Source organism: Dermacentor albipictus, chromosome 6 (genome assembly GCF_038994185.2).
Source record: "Dermacentor albipictus isolate Rhodes 1998 colony chromosome 6, USDA_Dalb.pri_finalv2, whole genome shotgun sequence".
Lineage (NCBI taxonomy): Eukaryota > Metazoa > Arthropoda > Arachnida > Ixodida > Ixodidae > Dermacentor > Dermacentor albipictus.
This window is the reverse complement of record NC_091826.1, coordinates 49,381,808-49,399,180: the sequence shown is the minus strand read 5'-3', so window position 1 is coordinate 49,399,180 and position 17,373 is coordinate 49,381,808. Positions and strand designations below refer to the sequence as shown.

Genomic DNA, 17,373 nt, shown 5'->3' with positions numbered 1-17,373 from the left:
CACCCATGCACGATTGGAAAGTGCCTTGCACAGCTGTACTAAAAAATTCACCGACTGTTATTATACTCACTAATGCGAAATTAGAGCGCAGCTGCGTACGTGTTTTCATTTCGCGATATATTGGCTGGCGCGGACAATCAATCTCGTGCGGCTCCTTGCAAACGAAGCGATGTGCGGCGCGATTGCCTCGCTAATCGGTACATCACGAGAGGCGGCGCGTGGGCACGATTCACAGCAGCCGCTGCAGACAGACCCCCGCTAATGCAGCACTTTGTTTGCATACAGACAATACGCGCTACTCAAGCGCTATCTCACAGCCATCGTCGCCACAAAGCCCATCTTGCACGGCACTACGCTTTATTTCTAACGCTGTCTCCTCCGCTTTCCGCCTCATGGTTCCGCTGCACCCTTCCCCACTTTCCTCCTCGCGATCTCTTCGCTATAGCAGTCTTTCGGCTCCCGCTGCGCTCCGCGTTCGCTTTCATCGTTCGCTGTGCTCGTTCGCTCGGTTACGAGGGACAACGCCGACACTCCCAGCAGAAACGGTCGCCTAAGAGTTGCGAGTTAAAACATACCAGTGATTGCATCGGGGCGCGGCAGGACGTGTTTTGGTGAGCAGGAACGACGCGTGTTCAAAGCATGGAAACAGTACGGGTCTGCGGAGCATAGCGTTTGTAACAAACCACTCCAAAAGCACCAAAGACAAATCTTAAAACACTATTTTTCTTGGCGCGATAAAAAGCACATGTGAAGTATCTATGCCTGCAGCAGTACATTTAGATAAAGTGTTGATACACTTAATGGCATAATTGACATTTCATGGCGTAATTGCGCCATGACATTTTGCGGGGTCGGAAACACTTTCGATGCGAGCAAGCAGAAAAACGCAAAGCCTTCCTCATTTTGTTTTCTCACTGAGAGGCAATCATCGCAAGGTGGGGATGTGGACAGTACTTGCGTGTCCGACTGATGGAACAATCGACTATCGGGCAAGTTTGTTGGCGTTAGCGGCGGGGCGGACGTACCCACGCCCCTCTCCCTTCCCCGGAGGTCGAGCCAGCCACTTTGCATCGCCTCCCGCGAGTGATTGCAGCTTGAATTAGGTGGCGTGTAAAGCGGCAATTTTGTGAACAAAAGTAGTATAGGCAAACCTCATGTTGAGGATCTTCGGCAAGACCTGCCAGCCAAAAGGTTGGTGGCGAGAAGCATAAAAGTTTATCATGCACTGTTTCGCTCTCCGAGTGGCTAATTCCACACGCCCACTTCCATTGCCTGCACAGACTAACGTTGTGATCCCCTAGTCCACTCAGTGTCGTACAGAGAAACTGCTTGGCGGCCCCCTGCTGTACCAGCATCTTCGGAGGACAAGCAGTTCTGATATGACATCTAAGTGAAGCGACCTTAAAGGCTGGAAACATGCTTAGCTTTGTCACCGCAACTAAGTGAAGAAACGCAATCCCCGAAGTCTTGGCAATGATGAAAATGAACTCCACACCAGCAGAAAAGTGTTCCAACTTTGTTATTTCTGAAACCTTGTACTTGTTTCAAATGTACATTTGCTATGGAATCTGTACCAAACTCCTAGTAAAGGGGAAATTCAGGCAGGGCACAGCTACATATTCTTCGTGCCTGCTTTCTATTGTAATAGAAATAAAATTTTAAAAATTATCAATATTCATATACGCGCGGTGCCCAATACTACTTTTGTCAGAAGCTACAGTAGGCAATGGTTCTCTGGGTCCTTGACAAAGTTTTTCACGGCCCAGCGGTTTCACATCCTGCAAATGCTGTCCTTGACATCGTCAATCACGAGGTATCGTCGCACGTGCCTCCAGCAGTCCTCGATCAGGTCATCCAGCTGCATGCGGTCGTCGCTCGGCGATGGATGGCAAACGACTCGCTCCCTGACCACTCCGGCGGCCCGCATAAATCCGTCCATGCTTTCGGTTCTTTTCAGGCGGTCTCGCACCAAGACAGTGAGCTCTGCTTTGTCGATGCGGGCCTCCATGGCAACCTCGTCCAGTAGGGCAGGATACCGGGAAATTCGCTCCATGGCTCCGGTGACGTACCTGCACGTGACCAGTGCTGCCTTTGGAGAAACTGAAGTTCTTGCATGGAGTAGCGTGGTGTATACAGCTTTAAGCTAATCTACGGGATGTTACCGGTAGATTACGCACCGCTTGCATTCGGTGCATATTGCGAGTGTTCAGTTGTGAAGCCGAGGCTCGCATGATGGCAAAGAGCACGCTAAGGGCAGCTCAACTTTCCACGGAACAAAAAAAGAAAAATGCCGCACTGCTGAGCGAGAAGACGGGGGTGTCCATAAAAGAACAAAAGAGGGTGGCTAATAATACAGCTGGCTCGATCAGGAAAGAGTGCGAACAGGAAAAAGTGTGGGGTTTGGGTCGGTCGTGTCACGCGTAGAATAGATAGATATCCGGTAGTCCTTCACAGTGAGAAAAAGGGTACCTGGAGGTAGCTCTGACGTATGGGGTGGATGATTAGAAGTTATCATGAAATAAAGTTTGGAGACATGCCTTTGAAATGGCTAACGAAGGCATGTGGAACTACTGATCACTCACGGAATCCATTCACCTTGCAGTGAACCTAAGGAAGAAGTTCCCATTTATAACGGATGAAACTTTGGAGCAAAAAAAAATAGCACTAGGCTCATTCCTCAGCGCGTTACTTATGTCCCGTTACTTCTGAAAGCAGGCTCAAATGTGAGTACTGTTGAAGTGATGTTGCAACTGTCGCCAGAATTGTCCATTCTCATCGGAAATACACTAACTTACTTTTTTAAATGTTCTTATGGGGCCCCGTTTTTCGCAAATGAGGAAAAAAGAACGCTCCGAGAGAAAACGACCGCAATTATAATCAACAAACAAGTACCATCACTTTTGTATCTGACTTAAGCTACTACGCTCTTCAAGATCGAGCTTCCAGGATGCTATTTTGTACCTGCGGTACCTTGTGTATTGTAAGTGCCTGTGCAAAGAGTTCCGCAGGACTTCTCATAATAAGTATACACTTTCACTTCGCGGGCATAGAGTGTACACAGGATGAATACACGCAGGTGAGACGCAAACAATCAACGTACTCAAAATTTTCACGGTAAATAGATTTTCATCGACAGAAAATTGAACATACGTCTGCAAGGAAACCCTGCATGGCGACAATATTTTGGAAGCAGTGCTTCAAATGAGTGCCCAAATTTCGTTACCCTTGTTTGAAATTCAAAGCAGGCCGATTGCGCACAGGTCTTTGAAAGGAAAACGACAACCGCATGTACGCGAATAATTTCGCTGATAAACATTCCTTAAAAGAAGATTTAGCTCGAAGCCAAATTCAGCTCCTTAGTTCTAGCGCGTGTAGAACGCAAAACAGCTATTAGATAACTGCTGAACATACTAGAAATAAGTTTGTCACATGTAACATAGGATAAATTCTTTTGACTTACGGAAAATTACTCCCCTTTGGACCTAAAATATTTTGAATGAAATACTGGAAAAAGCAAATAGGAAAAAAAGAAACAATCATGAAGAACTCATCATGATGACCATGTTAATGCGATCGCACTTAAACGATAGCGGTAGCTATTACACAACTTTTATATATTGGTCTGAACACGTCATGACACGGTATTATTACTTGGCGCAGGTTACTCTCCCAAACACTGCGTTGCCTAAGTTTTCCATCGTTTTCATGTGTAACTCTGGCCCTCGGTAGATGTACTAATACCCGGAGCGGCAAAAATTGAATGGTTTAGCCAAAAATCTCGTATGTACCTTTCAAAATTTAACTTTTGTACGTGTCTTTAGCGGTACTTCTCGAAGGGTCTCTGCTTCAGCTGCCTTTGAACGGGATACCGTTTACTAAAGCGCTGCATTTTTTTAGGGCCTACAGTGTAGCTAAATTATTTTTTTCCTAATGGGCACCGTATGCAGGTCACGTTGTGAGCGCTATTTGGCTAAGCAAGGTGGCAGATTCAGAAGATGTGGCTGAGAGAAAACAGAAGCGATTCTACCGCATTGAGAAGAGGACGACACAGTTTCTAACGCAAAGCGCCACGTCTTTTGCCTAATATACGTACCTGTCGTAATCTGAAGCCTTCTTTATTCGAGCAGCTCGTGCGACCAGACCCGAGTTTCGTAACGTTGCCTCTCGCACAGCCAGGCAGTCACCTGCGGCCTCGGCTTCGACGTGAGCCAAGCAATCCACTTTCAACAACGTGCAGTTGTCCGCAATGCCCTTCGACAGTCGTCGCACAAAGGCGGCGGTGTCTCCCGCGGTCTCGTTCGTAAGGACGACCGAGCTGATGCTTCGGCTTCGTTTAAGTACGTCCGCCAAGCCCTCCATGTCTCGACTGGTCAGGCATTGATGATAAAGCGTCAGCTTCCTCAAGCTTTTGTTTCGACACAGGGATTCTAGCACGACCGACCACCCCGGATTGGCGCCGTGGGCCTCGACCAGTTGGACGTCATACGAAACAATCAATTCGAGCTCTCGCAGCACAGTTGTGCATTTTAAGTATTCGGCCAGTGGCGAAAAGAGCCTCCGGTTGCCGATGTCTACGCGGATGCTCAACATCGTCACGTGCTCACAACTTGGAAGTAGTTGCAAAGCGACACCCAAATAGTCGTCCGGTTCCAACGCGGAGAAATGTATTGCCCGGAATGCTTTGCAGCGTATCAAGTCCACGTCTTCTCTATACTCGTAGGTTCCGATAGAAACTCTTTTGTCGGAGCCAGTTGTCATGAGCATCGAGCAAACTGGTCGTAGCAGTTCAGCGTTGAACCCTGCATCGATGTGGACCTTCTTTAGATTTCCATTTTGCGGCAGCGCCATGATAAATGTGGCCCATTGTGATGGGTGGAATATCTGCAGTGGAAGGCCCACTTCTTCCAGCGTATCATTTTGAATGACAGCGCGGAGCCAGCGGTCGCAAACGTCGTGCATTTCAGGCACGTGTCGGACGAAGGTCGATAAGGTCAAGTTGCGTATTACCCGATTTCTGCTGATCACCCCAGCAACCAGCTCCGCGATTTCTTCGTTTCCAGTGAACACGTACATGGAGAGCTTCTTGATACTTTTGTTTTTCAGCACGCCTTCAAGAATAGCCGTTTGGGTTACCTTATTCACCACCATGTCAAGAGTCACTGCATTTAGAAACGTAGTCGTGCCAATGTATTCGCGTAAGGCGTGTGGGTAGGACTCGCATTCGAATGCGACCCTCTGCAACACTAGTTCTTTGAGCGCGGATTTGCTTAAGAATTCTCCGACGAAATTCTCCGCCGCCTGCCCTTGTATCAAAAACCCGTTTAGATGTAGGCTCTCCAGGGACGATGAAGCCCGCTGAAGCGCCGACAGTGCTGCTACAAAGCCTTCCGAGGAATCCTCGCGCGATAAGTCGGCCTCGCAGTGAAGTGTTTTTATATTTGTCAAGCTGGGTATTAATGCAGAAGCGGCATTTAATGCTTTCCGTCCCTGGATATATAGTATCACGGTCTTGATCCCTGAACTATGTCGAAGAGCCTCCAGTACGTAGAAGTCGGGGTTTGTGACAATGTGGAGCTTGAGGTCGACGGAACCAATGCAGTGATGAGTCCTGAGCAACCATCGAAGACGGTCCTGGTTCTGCGGCGGCTGACGTAAGTGAACATTACCAGTAAAATTCCCTAGGCACAGCTGGCCAGACATGTCCGCCTGTTCTCGCAGCTCAAAGTTGGATGCCAGAAGAAGCCTGTTCCAGGCGGAGAGCTTGTCGGCGATCTGGCATGTTTGGTTTTCGGCTACCGTGCATGGTACGCAGTGGTCGGTGAGGTCAACTTCAGACCCATTCGTGTCGGTGTGCATGCTAGTCTCTTGAATACTGTCTGAGGTCACGCCCAGGAAGCCAGCAATGTCTCCCAGGACTGTCGTGGAGGCTTCGGATTTTTCCAGAGCAACTGCGTATATATGATGATAAAGAAGTGGTGAAAACATTATTCCGATAATTAGGAAGTTCTTGCCCCCCCCCCCTTTTAAGCAAAATTTTCAAATTTAGGCATTTCTGTTTTCTCGCTGCAATAACTCCTCCCATATTGCGTTCGTGACGTCGCAGTTCGGTGCCTGTTCACAGCGGGTGCATTCTGATTGCGAATGAACGCAAAAAGCATTTTCGTTGTTAAATTTAACTGCTAATAATTACTTACTATCCAATATATTTCATGTGCTGATCTATCTCTGATGCCTAGAAATGCTGATGGAAGTGAGGGACACTTGACACAAAGCGCATAGCTGCACTCCTAACATTGTGGAGCGAATAAGCAACTGTGGATGGTCGAATTATGCTTTAACGGAATAATTATTTACTATGCGATTATATTTCATTGTTCTTTTCTCTACAAATGCACTCTCAATAACTTGAATCAGTTTTGAACACTTTGATCCAGTTTTTCATGATGGGGCACTGTGTTTGGGTGTTACACGCTTAACGAGCCTCTGGTAGCCTAAACTGATCTGTGAACCCCCGAACGCAAATCTTTTTGCTCGTGTTTTGCGTTCTCCTGCCAAACCCTGCCACTTTATTTATTACCTAAAGGTTACAGCTTTTGAAATGTCTCCCAAGAAAATTTAAAAAAGAGGCAGCGATGGCTGCTCGTGGCATTGCACAACCTAACAATTGTTGAAGCGAGCATTAAGCTAAACCATTAGAGGTAGCTGCTTTTCAAGAGGGGTTCGCCATTGCCCCTCTTGCAAAAATGTAAGCGATCAAGACTGTAAGCCGCGACTTGGGGGGATCAAAACTCTAACCAGAAATAAGGACAGATTAGCTCCCGAGCTATTGGTGAAAAGTTTCTGGCTGCGTGTACTTAGCCCGCCTGTCACGCGACGCCACAATACAGCAAAAAACCACCACATCAAACTGACGTCTGCGCACTAAAGATGCATTGATATGCCGAACAAAACTGAATTTTCCTTTCAGAATAGCCGGTGGTTGCTCCGTTCTTAAAGAAATAGAAGATGGCGGCCCCGTGATTTCTCCGACCATGGCTACTCTGAGCTGCCTGAGAAAATGGATCGAATTGCACATAGTAAAAATTTTCGCGTCTCTTTGCCAACTTTTCTTCACTGAGGATCTCTTTTAGTGGCATTTTTTTGGCATTCCATTGTACGCCGTTGCTATTTTCGACCAGCCACATAAATCTAACCAAGGGAAAGCGGGCCAGTAGCTGACGCCGGCACCACCTTAGTCATTCGGTCATCTACTTTCGCTACTCTAGCTCGGCCCCAACAAAACCTTCTATACAGTGCTTCGTGCTCTTCGCCTCGTGAGATCAGGAAAGCCTGTCAATGTAGGTAGTGCAATTCTTTTTGGAATATAACAAAAGTAACCTTCTCTGAACAAGGAAGGTGTTCGACTGGGCTGTCCATAAAACGCGGCGGGTCACCGCCTGATGCTCGCGTTGGCGGTTACGTAAACTTGGCGTCAAGAGATTGGAATTAAAATTGATTGGAACACTTTTACGTCATAGGGTCCTGTATTTGTCCGCTTCAGACGACCTAACAAACGCAATTTACAGAACCACGATGTTCGGGCACGTTTGAGGATTTGTTAACTTCGTGTTTCCATATTTCTAAAGATTACCAATTTACAACAGCGTTTGCACAAACTTCAATGACCTAACTTAAACTTTAGCTATTGATGCACTCACTATAATCTACATTTCTGTTTCAGATGCAACAACCTCTATTTAACTTTGTCCAGTTGTAGTCTCATAAAATTCTGTGTGTTTCACATTCATGTGAAGAGACGGAGACGGCGCCGAATGAGTAATTTTTGTTGCAGTTGTTTTTACTTCATTTGCCATACTTCTTTTTTTCTGAACCAGAATCAGTCGTTCGTTCACGCGGGCGTGAAATATTTCTGCAAAAAAATACCGCTTCCACAACCTAAGTCACAGCTTATCAGGACAGCCTCTGTATCTTTCTACAGTAGGCAACTAAGGGCAGTTGAAATGCTCCGAAAGAAAAAAAAAACATCGCCAAATTATTCCACTTTAGCGGGTTTGTCAGCGTTTGTTTCATAGCAAACGGTCTTGCCTAAAATAAATGAAGCCCCATGGACAGCCTGAATATCACACGGAGAAGGTTGTTTGCTTGGAAGCGCCAGCACTGCGTCCTGCTGTGACGCAGAGTAAATCACTTTTGGTTCAAAGCCTACAAACTGAACCTTAATCGATGAAGATGATGAAACGAAAGAACGTCCTTCAGAAGCGTCGCTTCTGCGTCAATCGATAAGCGTAGATATGTGGATAAACGAATACGGGAAATTCAGAAGGGAAAGTAGCATACGTCCTTTTGCCAACGCAACGCCTGTGGTTCGCGCATCGCTCTGTGGTCCTCGGTGTCCTTGAGCGAGCACGCGCACTGGCGGAGGTCCTGGGTTCACAGCGTGCCCAAGCATCGCGTGCACGGCGTGCTTTTTTTTTTTTCAATGCGCCTTTCTCACCATACCTGAGTGGTCGCCTATAGGTACCACGAGGACAACCGAAGCGGCCACACCTGCTCACCATAGGCAACTTGTTGTAATGCGACGTTGTGTATAGGCAAACGGCGGTCACGAAGCTGGGACTTGTAATTATGGCTGCTGTTCACGCGTTCCGTTCCTGCGCTATTTGCATAGCGGAATCTGGCGAGCGCATACGAGCTGTGGCTTCGTTCTGCCGAAGCGCGAGCTGTCGCGAGCAACAACGACGATGAAGCAGCACGGGACGCACGCCCACAAAAATGTTTCTAAAAGCCCGGCTCGCTCTGGAACGAGGCAAGTATGCGTACTGTCGGTGCCTTATATACGGGCACAGCCTCGCTGCTGTGCTCGCGTTCCAGGGCTGCCGTGCTAATGGTCAGGACACCGCGCGGTCGTACTCGACGACGCCTGGTTCGATTGCTCAATCGGGCGCACATTATATTAATTTTATCAGAAATTGACGGGACAGGAACCTAGCTGTTCTCCGTTTCATACTCAGCGTGCGACGCCGTGAAAAGCCTTGTGACTGCTTGCTGTTGGAACGCAGCTATTGCAAGAAGCATGGCTAGCTAGCATCCACGGCTTTGCTGGCTGTGTGTGAAATGGAGCACACAATGTGCCGTAAAATACATGATAGTTGTGGGGCCTACCCCGTTTCGAGCAAGAACTTCGACAGTCTAACCTCGGTGTTCGGAATGGCATCGTAAATTGAAGCCCGCGTGCATGACATGAATGGCGCCTGCGTGAACATGCCGAAGACGCTCACTGCGTTTACTTCGGCGCGTTCACGACAGGCGTCCATCAGAATAAGTCAAGCACGAGCTTCGAGTCGAGATGAACTTCTGAACGTGGGGTTAAATGTACAACTCCAGGAATTTCGAGGGTGAACGTTAATGGTTTACACGTATTCGCACGAGCCGAGCTCCTGGAGGCGCGTGAAACGCCGCGACGGGCTGCAAATTAAAAGAAAGAAGGAACACCGAAAATGAAGACAACGAAACGCAAAGTGATCTGAGAAAGCGCAATAACTGTTGTAAAACATACGACGCATTCAAATCAAAGGTTATAAACTTTTTTTCACTTAATGCTGACCGTAAATAAAGAGCAATCGCGTGTGACTGCTGTTCGAATGCAGCTACTGCAAGAAGCATGGCTACGTAGCGTCCACGGCTTTGAAGGTTGTGTGTGAAACGGATTACACAATGTGGCGTAAAAATACATGGTAGTTGTGGGGCCTACCCTGTTTCGATATTCTCTTCAATGTTTTTACCAACAACCTGCTTTCTCGCATTCCTGAGATGGCCTGTTCATTAAGACTACAGCTGCAGGATAGCTTGACAAGACAGACAAAAACGTTTCCCACAGTAATAATGCCCTGACAAGAACGCGTCGCCTCTGCTGCGGGTCAAGTTAAAGCAGTACACCTATTTGAGCTGTGTTAAGTGAAAAGTGCATTCATTACTCACCAAGGCAGCTACCACGATCGGGCCAACCAGGTCACACCATTCAGGGCTAGCTCCGGCGATGTTCTGCTTCTTGGCAGTGTTGATGATGATACCTTCTGCAATGGCACAAACCCTCCCGGAGAGATATTGTTTCCTATCGAGCGTGTGGCTCCTACCCACTGCAAGGGATTGGCCAGAAAATTAGATGATCACGCATTTCGATTTCCCGAGCTAATACTGTCCTTCTCTTAGAGCGCGGCTCTTAGGTACTCGTTCCTGGGTTGAGCGTCGGCGTCGCTCTGCGTAACCGCGTGAACGCGCTCGTGCCACTGCTCGCGCGTTCGCCGTCGTATTCTTCCACAGCTGGCTCTGATGCCGCTCGCCACGGAAGCGTACCCATACTGCCTCCCCCCCCCCCCTCCTCCTCTGCGGAGGCGCTGGCGACAGTGGCCCACTGCCAATCGGTGCGGTATTTTCAGTCTCAAATTCTTTGCCTCAATACATCGCGAAATGAAAAGACGTATCGAGCTGCGCTCACATTTCGCATTAGGGAGTATCCTAATCGTGGGACTTTATTTGTGTGTAAACAGAGCAAGAGCAACACGCGGACGAAGACGTGTAGCGCTTCGAGCTTACCGCTGTGATTTCCGAGTTGAGGAACGAAAAGACGCGTGTAATAATTTAGCGAAGCAGCCCACTGTTAATGGGAGTGGTGTTCGCGTGTTAATAAGCCATCGATAGTCCCACCTCATAAAGAAATGTGATTCTTAGAAGAAGGAAGCACGCGCAGCGGACGCCAGTGATCGATCAGCTTTTTGTGTGACGCTTTGTATTTTCGCTTCGCGTAAACATTTTTCGTGTAATCTCGTGTATGCGTGTGCAAAGAAGTCGTACGCGCCAATAAATATGTCAGTTGGAAGCCCACGCTTGTGCCTTCTCGTTTCCGCCCCCGTGTCGCCTCTTGCTCTGTGAAGTAGACGCGAGGGGTCTTTTATAGTGACTGGGAATTACTTTACAAGGTCCATTACGGGCTCCGATCGATATTGTGTCACTGGATATCCTTTCTTGCCGCCCACGTCATGACACGCCGACCATACTAACCACTGTCTTGCGCAAGCTGATCCCAAGACATGCGTGCAAATTTCGTAGCCTCGTAGCACTACTTCTTTTGACAGTGAAAACATTTTAGGATTGAAAATAAAAAGTGTGCTAAATCGATGGAGACATTCCTTGATGTCGGCAATGACACACATCCAACTATACTTTGTTGCGATCGCAATTATATGGACGCTGTCGGCGTTACCATGAGGCTCCGCACATTTATTTTTCCTTATTGCTGGTTTTGACAGTATACACAACATCATCATCAGCCTGGTTACGCCCACTGCAGGGCGAAGGCCTCTCCCATACTTCTCCAACTACCCCGGTCATGTACTATTTGTGGTCATGTCGTCCCTGCAAACTTCTTAATCTCATCCGCCCACCTAACATTCTGCCGTCCCCTGCTACGCTTCCATTCCCTTGGAATCCAGTCCGTAACCCTTAATGACCATCGGTTATCTTCCCTCCTCTATACATGTCCTGCCCATGCCCATTTCTTGTTCTTGATTTCAACTAAGATGTCCTTAACTCGCGTTTATTCCCTCACCCAATCTGCTCTTTTCTTATCCCTTAACGTTACACCCATCATTCTTCTTGTCATAGCTCGTTGTGTCGTTCTCAATTTAAGTAGAACCCTTTTCGTAAGCCTCCAGGTTTCTGCCCCGTACGTGAGTACTGGTAAGACACAGCTGTTATACACTTTTCTATTGAGGGATAATGGCAACCTGCTGTTAATGATTTGAGAATGCCTGCCAAACGCACCCCAGCCCATTTTTATTCTTCTGGTTATTTCTGTCTCATGATCCGGATCCGCGGTCACTACCTGCCCGAAGTAGATGTATTCCCTTACCACTTCCAGTGCCTCGCTACCTATCGTAAACTGCTGTTCTCTACCGAGACTGTTAAACATTACTTTCGTTTTCTGCAGATTAATTTTTAGACACACCCTTCTGCTTTTCTCTCCAAATCAGTGAGCATGCATTGCAATTGGTCCCCTGAATTACTAAGCAAGGCAATATCATCAGCGAATCGCAAGTTACTAAGGTATTCTCCATTAACTCAGTATACACAAACAATACACAAAAGAGAAAGCAGGTCATCAAAGATATTTAGATATTTGTGCTATATATGAGAGGTATGTAGCCATACTGTTCCTATCACTAAAGTTGGTCATACAAGATCTTACATTCTTGACAAGATTGTTCCTCAGAATTTCTCGAATGACAGCGCAAAAACAAATGTAACAAACGCGACAGTGGCAGCGGATGCTATTTATTTTAAATATTTTGAAACTATTAAATAATAAATATGTTAAACAGTACGTTAGTTCAAAGTTCAAAGTGATAAAATTTTAGTTGCCCGGTTCTTTTAGCTGCACAATCTCCGCAATGGGCGCATGAAAGAGGTTTGAAATATACTCGATAAGGAAAAAAAGGGATCAGTTGTTAAAACAGATTTTTCCTCTACCAAATAAACATAAAGGAAATTGTCCAACATGTCAGGATTTCAACGAGGATACCTATGAGCACAACAGCTCTACCAGCTAACTATTAGGCCACGGGTGCCTATCGGTTATGTGGTTATTATTATTATTATTATTATTATTATTATTATTATTATTATTATTATTATTATTATTATTATTATTATTATTATTATTATTATTGCGTCTGTGGCCTACTGCGAGGCATTTACAGCGTGCAAGCCAGCATGTTGAAACGCTTGGCGAGTTTCATGAACACTCCGTGCAATATGTCGCCGTAATCCATTATTAAACCCAGTAATGCTGAATTCCTTAGTTTTATGTATGCTTGCTGAAGAACATTGCTCCCATAAACTGTGGCTGAATTCTTTAGCATTACATATGTTTCCTGAGGGTCATTGCTTCCACTAACTGAGCGATCTTCCTTATCGTCTGAATTCGAACGACAGGTTACGAAAGATGTCTAGGCGCGTTCGTGTTCCAGTCACAGAGACTGGTGCCCAGAAGCAGCCATATTCTAAAACCTCAAGTAAGAAAAATTTTCCTGCCGCAAAGAATTGCGAAACAGTCTACACATGCTATGAGCACCATGCATACCCTGTCGCCTTATGCCATCGTTTCCCCACACGCAGTAGCCACGGTACGGTGGCTGGAATTGTACCCTGCAGGTGCATGGTTTCCCGAAGCGACGTACTGCGTCCCTCAAATCACACAAGCATGCTCGCGCGTGTTGTCTGAACTCCGGCCGAAAAGCTCCGGCAAAAACGCTCGTCGCAATGGAGAAAGGCGAGCCCGCATACGCGCCAAGACCACTACGTTAGTTCGCATCGTTTCTTCCATCGTGGCCCAGATGCACAGACAACGTGCAACTGCGTGAGTGGAGCACACTGGAGCTCAACGCCGGAAGCGCCCGTAGGAGGTGCTGTGGGCAACACGAGGCCGAGGCTAAGAGACAGCGGCGACGAAGCCCGGCAGTCCACCGATGAACAATGGGAGGCCATTCTCTCCTGCACCGACCGAGACATCCAAACACGGGTCCTGGCACGAACTGAAGACGCCATCGTGAAGCACAGCTTGGTAGCCTACGTAGCTTAGCCTCCCCAACCCTTACCCCTTCAAATAATAAAGTTGACACTCACTCACTCACTCACTCACTCACTCACTCACTCACTCACTCACTCACTCACTCACTCACTCACTCACTCACTCACTCACTCACTCACTCACTCACTCACTCACTCACTCACTCACTCACTCACTCACTCACTCACTCACTCACTCACTCACTCACTCGAAAGCGCCAAGCAGACGCACACTGTGACCGCCATGAACGTGTCGCACTACGGGAACGCGAGGTCAACGCAAGGCGACAACGCCGACAAGACCTTGCAGCTCTGACCGATGCTTTTCGCGGTCATCGAGTCCTCTCTGTTAAGGTGTCTACACAGGCCACACCACGCGCGTTTACTTATTAAGCTTACGTTTACTGCAATTCATGCTGTGATTACAGCTGCGAGCCTTTACACTTTGTGTGATATTTGAATACGTTGCTATGGCATTCATTGCTTCGCCTTTATGGTGAAACCGTGATGCTTTTTTATACGTGCACGTCTGCTGGTAAAGTCCGGAATACGAGTCAGTTATGACAGCCTTTACTGACAAGCCGGGTGTGACCTAACACAGATATACAAGTGCAACACATGGCGACATTTAAGGTTTGGAACGCGGGTTACTGGTCTAAGGGCTTTAAAATTTTCCCGTAGAAAAAACATTTTGAATTACGCACATTTCTTCCAGATAGCACTTATAGACATGCTAGGCGTATGCGCACTTCTGGATAGTTTGTAAATGCAACTGGGGATCGCCACTTTTTGAGCACGCCCTACAACGCTGGCCCCTTTGCTGAGGACGGTCACCTGTCTGCTTAGGAGTTTGGTCGAGTCTGCCACCTATCATCCCCTATCTTCTCCTGTCCACTTTCACTTCCCTACTGCCCCTCATCTAATGACACTGCACAGTTGTTTCTTAAGGGTTAGAAGAAATGGAAAGCTTTAGTGGAATACTGGAAAGCTTTGCTGAAGCGTGAACGCAGCAAACCGAAGAAGTTAGCGTTAGCGTTACGTGATCCAGCCTGCGCATGCCCAGTACGCTGTCGACGCTTCTGCTGTTGTTTACAGTGTCAAAAAAAGTATTATTTTTAGGCACGTGTTTCTCATAGAAATGGAGACACGAGAATTATGCGTGCGTGCGTGCGTGCGTGCGTGCGTGTGTGCGTGTGTGCGTGTGTGCGTGTGTGTGTGTGTGTTTGTGTGTGTGTGTGTGTGTGTGTGTGTGTGTGCGTGCGTGCGTGTGTGTGTGTGTGTGTGTGTGTGTGTTTGTGTGTGCGTGCGTGCGTGCGTGCGTGCGCGAAGTCGACAGCCTGCGCACTGTTCTAGCTCAACGTCCCTGACTTATTGCCGCTCATAGTATTTCGCGATAGTTGTGCTTGCCGTGCACGCCAGCCGATGGTATGCAGCTCTCGTCGACAAACTACATTGTCAGCCGCGTATTCGAATACTGACTGGTATGATGTCAGATATCAATATTTCTGAAATTTCATTATCCTGGTCTCGAACTATGCGCGAACGGGTCAACAACACAGGTCCGAAGATTCGAGCCCACTGGGGCCCATAATCTCCGCCGCGTGTATTTGACTGTGCCCGAAGCCATCGTTCAACCATCACACAGATCCAGAGAGCGAAGCTCGAGAGAAACGCCTTACACAAGGAAAGCATTTCATTGTCAACGACGTCGCTGCGATCAAACTGTTACAACCCGATCAAACTGATCAACCTGGGAGCCGAAGCTTCATCCAGCCAAGGGCGCACAACATGGAAATGACGCCACTACATAGCTGGACGACTCCTAGCGGCAGTGATACCATCACAATGTAATGACCCTTTATTTAACTCTATAGCCATTGGGGAGGCGCTCGCCGCAGTGTATGATCGGTACGCGCGAGTTCAGCCGCGTGTCTATAGCGTAGCCTGTCACACAGATACGACGAAATGTTGCACGCACCCAGCAGGGATCATGGATATTGAGTAAGGCCAGCAAGAGAAAGGCGGCTGGCCGGTAGAGCCAGATGTCCCTACGCAACGTTTCATTAACTTTCCGACAGTTTGAACCCGCACCCACCTTCCCGATAACTTCTCGAGCCGCAAGGTGGAAGGAGGCGCGAATTGCCAGCCAGACGACCAGATGGAGTGAGCCCCCTGGGGCACTCGGTGGTGCACGACATTTAGTGTTTCGCGACACCGCTCCTAACCCGCGGCACTCGGACGTCAGATAAACGAAAGGCGTTGAATCCGCGAGAACGAAGTGTACACCGGTGAAGCCGCGTTCCAGACAGCATTGCCTCGGGCTAGCTCTGTTTAGTCTAAATAAGACCTTCAATTTTCCGAAGGTATGTCATACGGCGGCTTTGCCTCAGTATGACCATAACAACAGCGGTGCACCCTTTACAGGAGAATAGTGCATTGGCAATATTTTTACAATTTGGTGCTAATTACGTCCGTACCGTTCATTTAACGTACTCTGCGACTAGTTCATGCTTTTCGCTTCGTTGAGACCTACATTTCATTACCATTTCCTACTCGCTACAGTACTCTTCGGGCGCAAAGAAAGCCGTTCTTTACGGGGCGCTTGTTTTCGAACAACTACCCTTGAGACGCCGAGAAATTAGACAAGTGCGTCGGGCAATGGAAAGCTTGAAGTGGGCGTACTGGAACTGATACAGGACGTTTACGTTGTCGGCTCAAGACACACGTGACACGTGCATTGGGTGGCCGTTGTGCAAAAGCCAGATCAGAAGAAACGGTTCTCGATAAATTCATGCGTCCGGTGGAGAACAAATCGAGTAGAAATTGCATCGTCATGAAAGGCAGCTATAACACAGACAAGGGGGGAAACGAGAAGCGACAGGAACGCACTTGCGGTCGTTTTCGTGATAAACGCAGCGGTAGACTTCATCCACGTGCACCTGGAAGCCTACGTAGCTTAGCCTCCCTTATCCCTTACCCCTTCTAATAATAAAGTTGACACTCACACTCATCCACGTGCAACGCAAGTTACCATTGGCTGCGACGCCTTGTCACGGGTATGACTCGACGGAGCTGATCGAACGAAAGGGCACACCTTCTGTTGCCATAGCACGCCAGGTGTTTCGACAGGAGAGAGGGCATCGCCGCGACGCCACTTCACCCTTGCTCTCCCTCTCTCTCGGCAACCGGCGCGCTGTCCGCATCTCTCTCTCACTCATCTCACTAGGCTTAGCTGATGGGCGCGCCTGCCGGCCTTGGCGGCGGGTACTGCTTCCGCGCTCTCCGTTCGCGTAGGACGTAGGTGGTATGCGGCGTTGGCACCGCAGGCTGCTGCTGCTTGCTGATTTGTACTGCAGATAGCGCTTTAATACGTTACACGCAGTGCAAAACTCGAAGGACCGCTAAGACGAGTTCAAATTACCATGATTGCTTTTGCATTCACAACTTACAAGAATTGCTTAAGTTCCCTGGGATTGTTTTCTTTTTCTGAATTACTCGTGCAAAAATTACGAATGCGATTCAATTGCTTTCAACACAAAGACTATTGAAGGCAACAAAGCGTCAAAAGAACGACAACATAACTTGTAAGGATAATTTTTGTAAGAATAGACAGCATACACTAGTGAAATACTGCGACAATTCACGACGTCTTGACGAATTCCTTTTTAGCAACTGCTGACGAACGTCGTCACTCACTTCTTTTTAGTGTCTTCCGTGCTTTGCGAACTTTTCTGTCAGGATAAGCCGGTG

The 17,373-nt window shown here is 47.8% G+C and overlaps 3 protein-coding genes across 6 annotated transcripts in view; 2 read left to right on the top strand and 1 right to left on the bottom strand.

Annotated features, from left to right (window-relative positions):
• LOC135918671 (tyrosyl-DNA phosphodiesterase 2-like) overlaps positions 1–17,373 on the top strand; it is a 281,692-nt gene that overhangs the window by 174,727 nt on the left and 89,592 nt on the right. The gene's annotated exons all lie outside the window — the stretch shown is intronic.
• LOC139046630 (tyrosyl-DNA phosphodiesterase 2-like) overlaps positions 1–17,373 on the top strand; it is an 85,550-nt gene that overhangs the window by 978 nt on the left and 67,199 nt on the right. The window lies entirely within an intron of this gene.
• LOC135918669 (uncharacterized) lies at positions 1,502–10,202 on the bottom strand. Of its 2 annotated transcripts, XM_065452316.2 has the most exons (4): positions 9,979–10,202; positions 4,094–5,948; positions 3,461–3,504; positions 1,929–2,069 (listed from the first exon to the last, which is right to left on the bottom strand). In XM_065452316.2, the coding sequence occupies exons 2-3, from the start codon at positions 5,854–5,856 to the stop codon at positions 3,483–3,485; spliced, it is 1,785 nt and encodes a 594-aa protein (XP_065308388.1). In that variant the 5' UTR covers positions 5,857–5,948; positions 9,979–10,202; the 3' UTR covers positions 1,929–2,069; positions 3,461–3,482. The 2 variants fall into 2 exon arrangements, with proteins under 2 accessions (XP_065308387.1, XP_065308388.1); XM_065452315.2 differs by lacking the exon at positions 3,461–3,504 and having other exon boundaries at positions 1,502–2,069; positions 9,979–10,201.

What these genes read in the sequence shown, in the direction of transcription:
- LOC135918669 (XM_065452315.2), bottom strand. Translation starts at nt 5,856, where the DNA reads ATGCACACCGACACGAATGGGTCTGAAGTTGACCTCACCGACCACTGC. An exon ending in AAGGCTTCAGATTACGACAG is followed by an intron (nt 2,070 to 4,093) that starts GTACGTATATTA and finishes GGTCACGTGCAG; the next exon opens with GTACGTCACCGGAGCCATGG.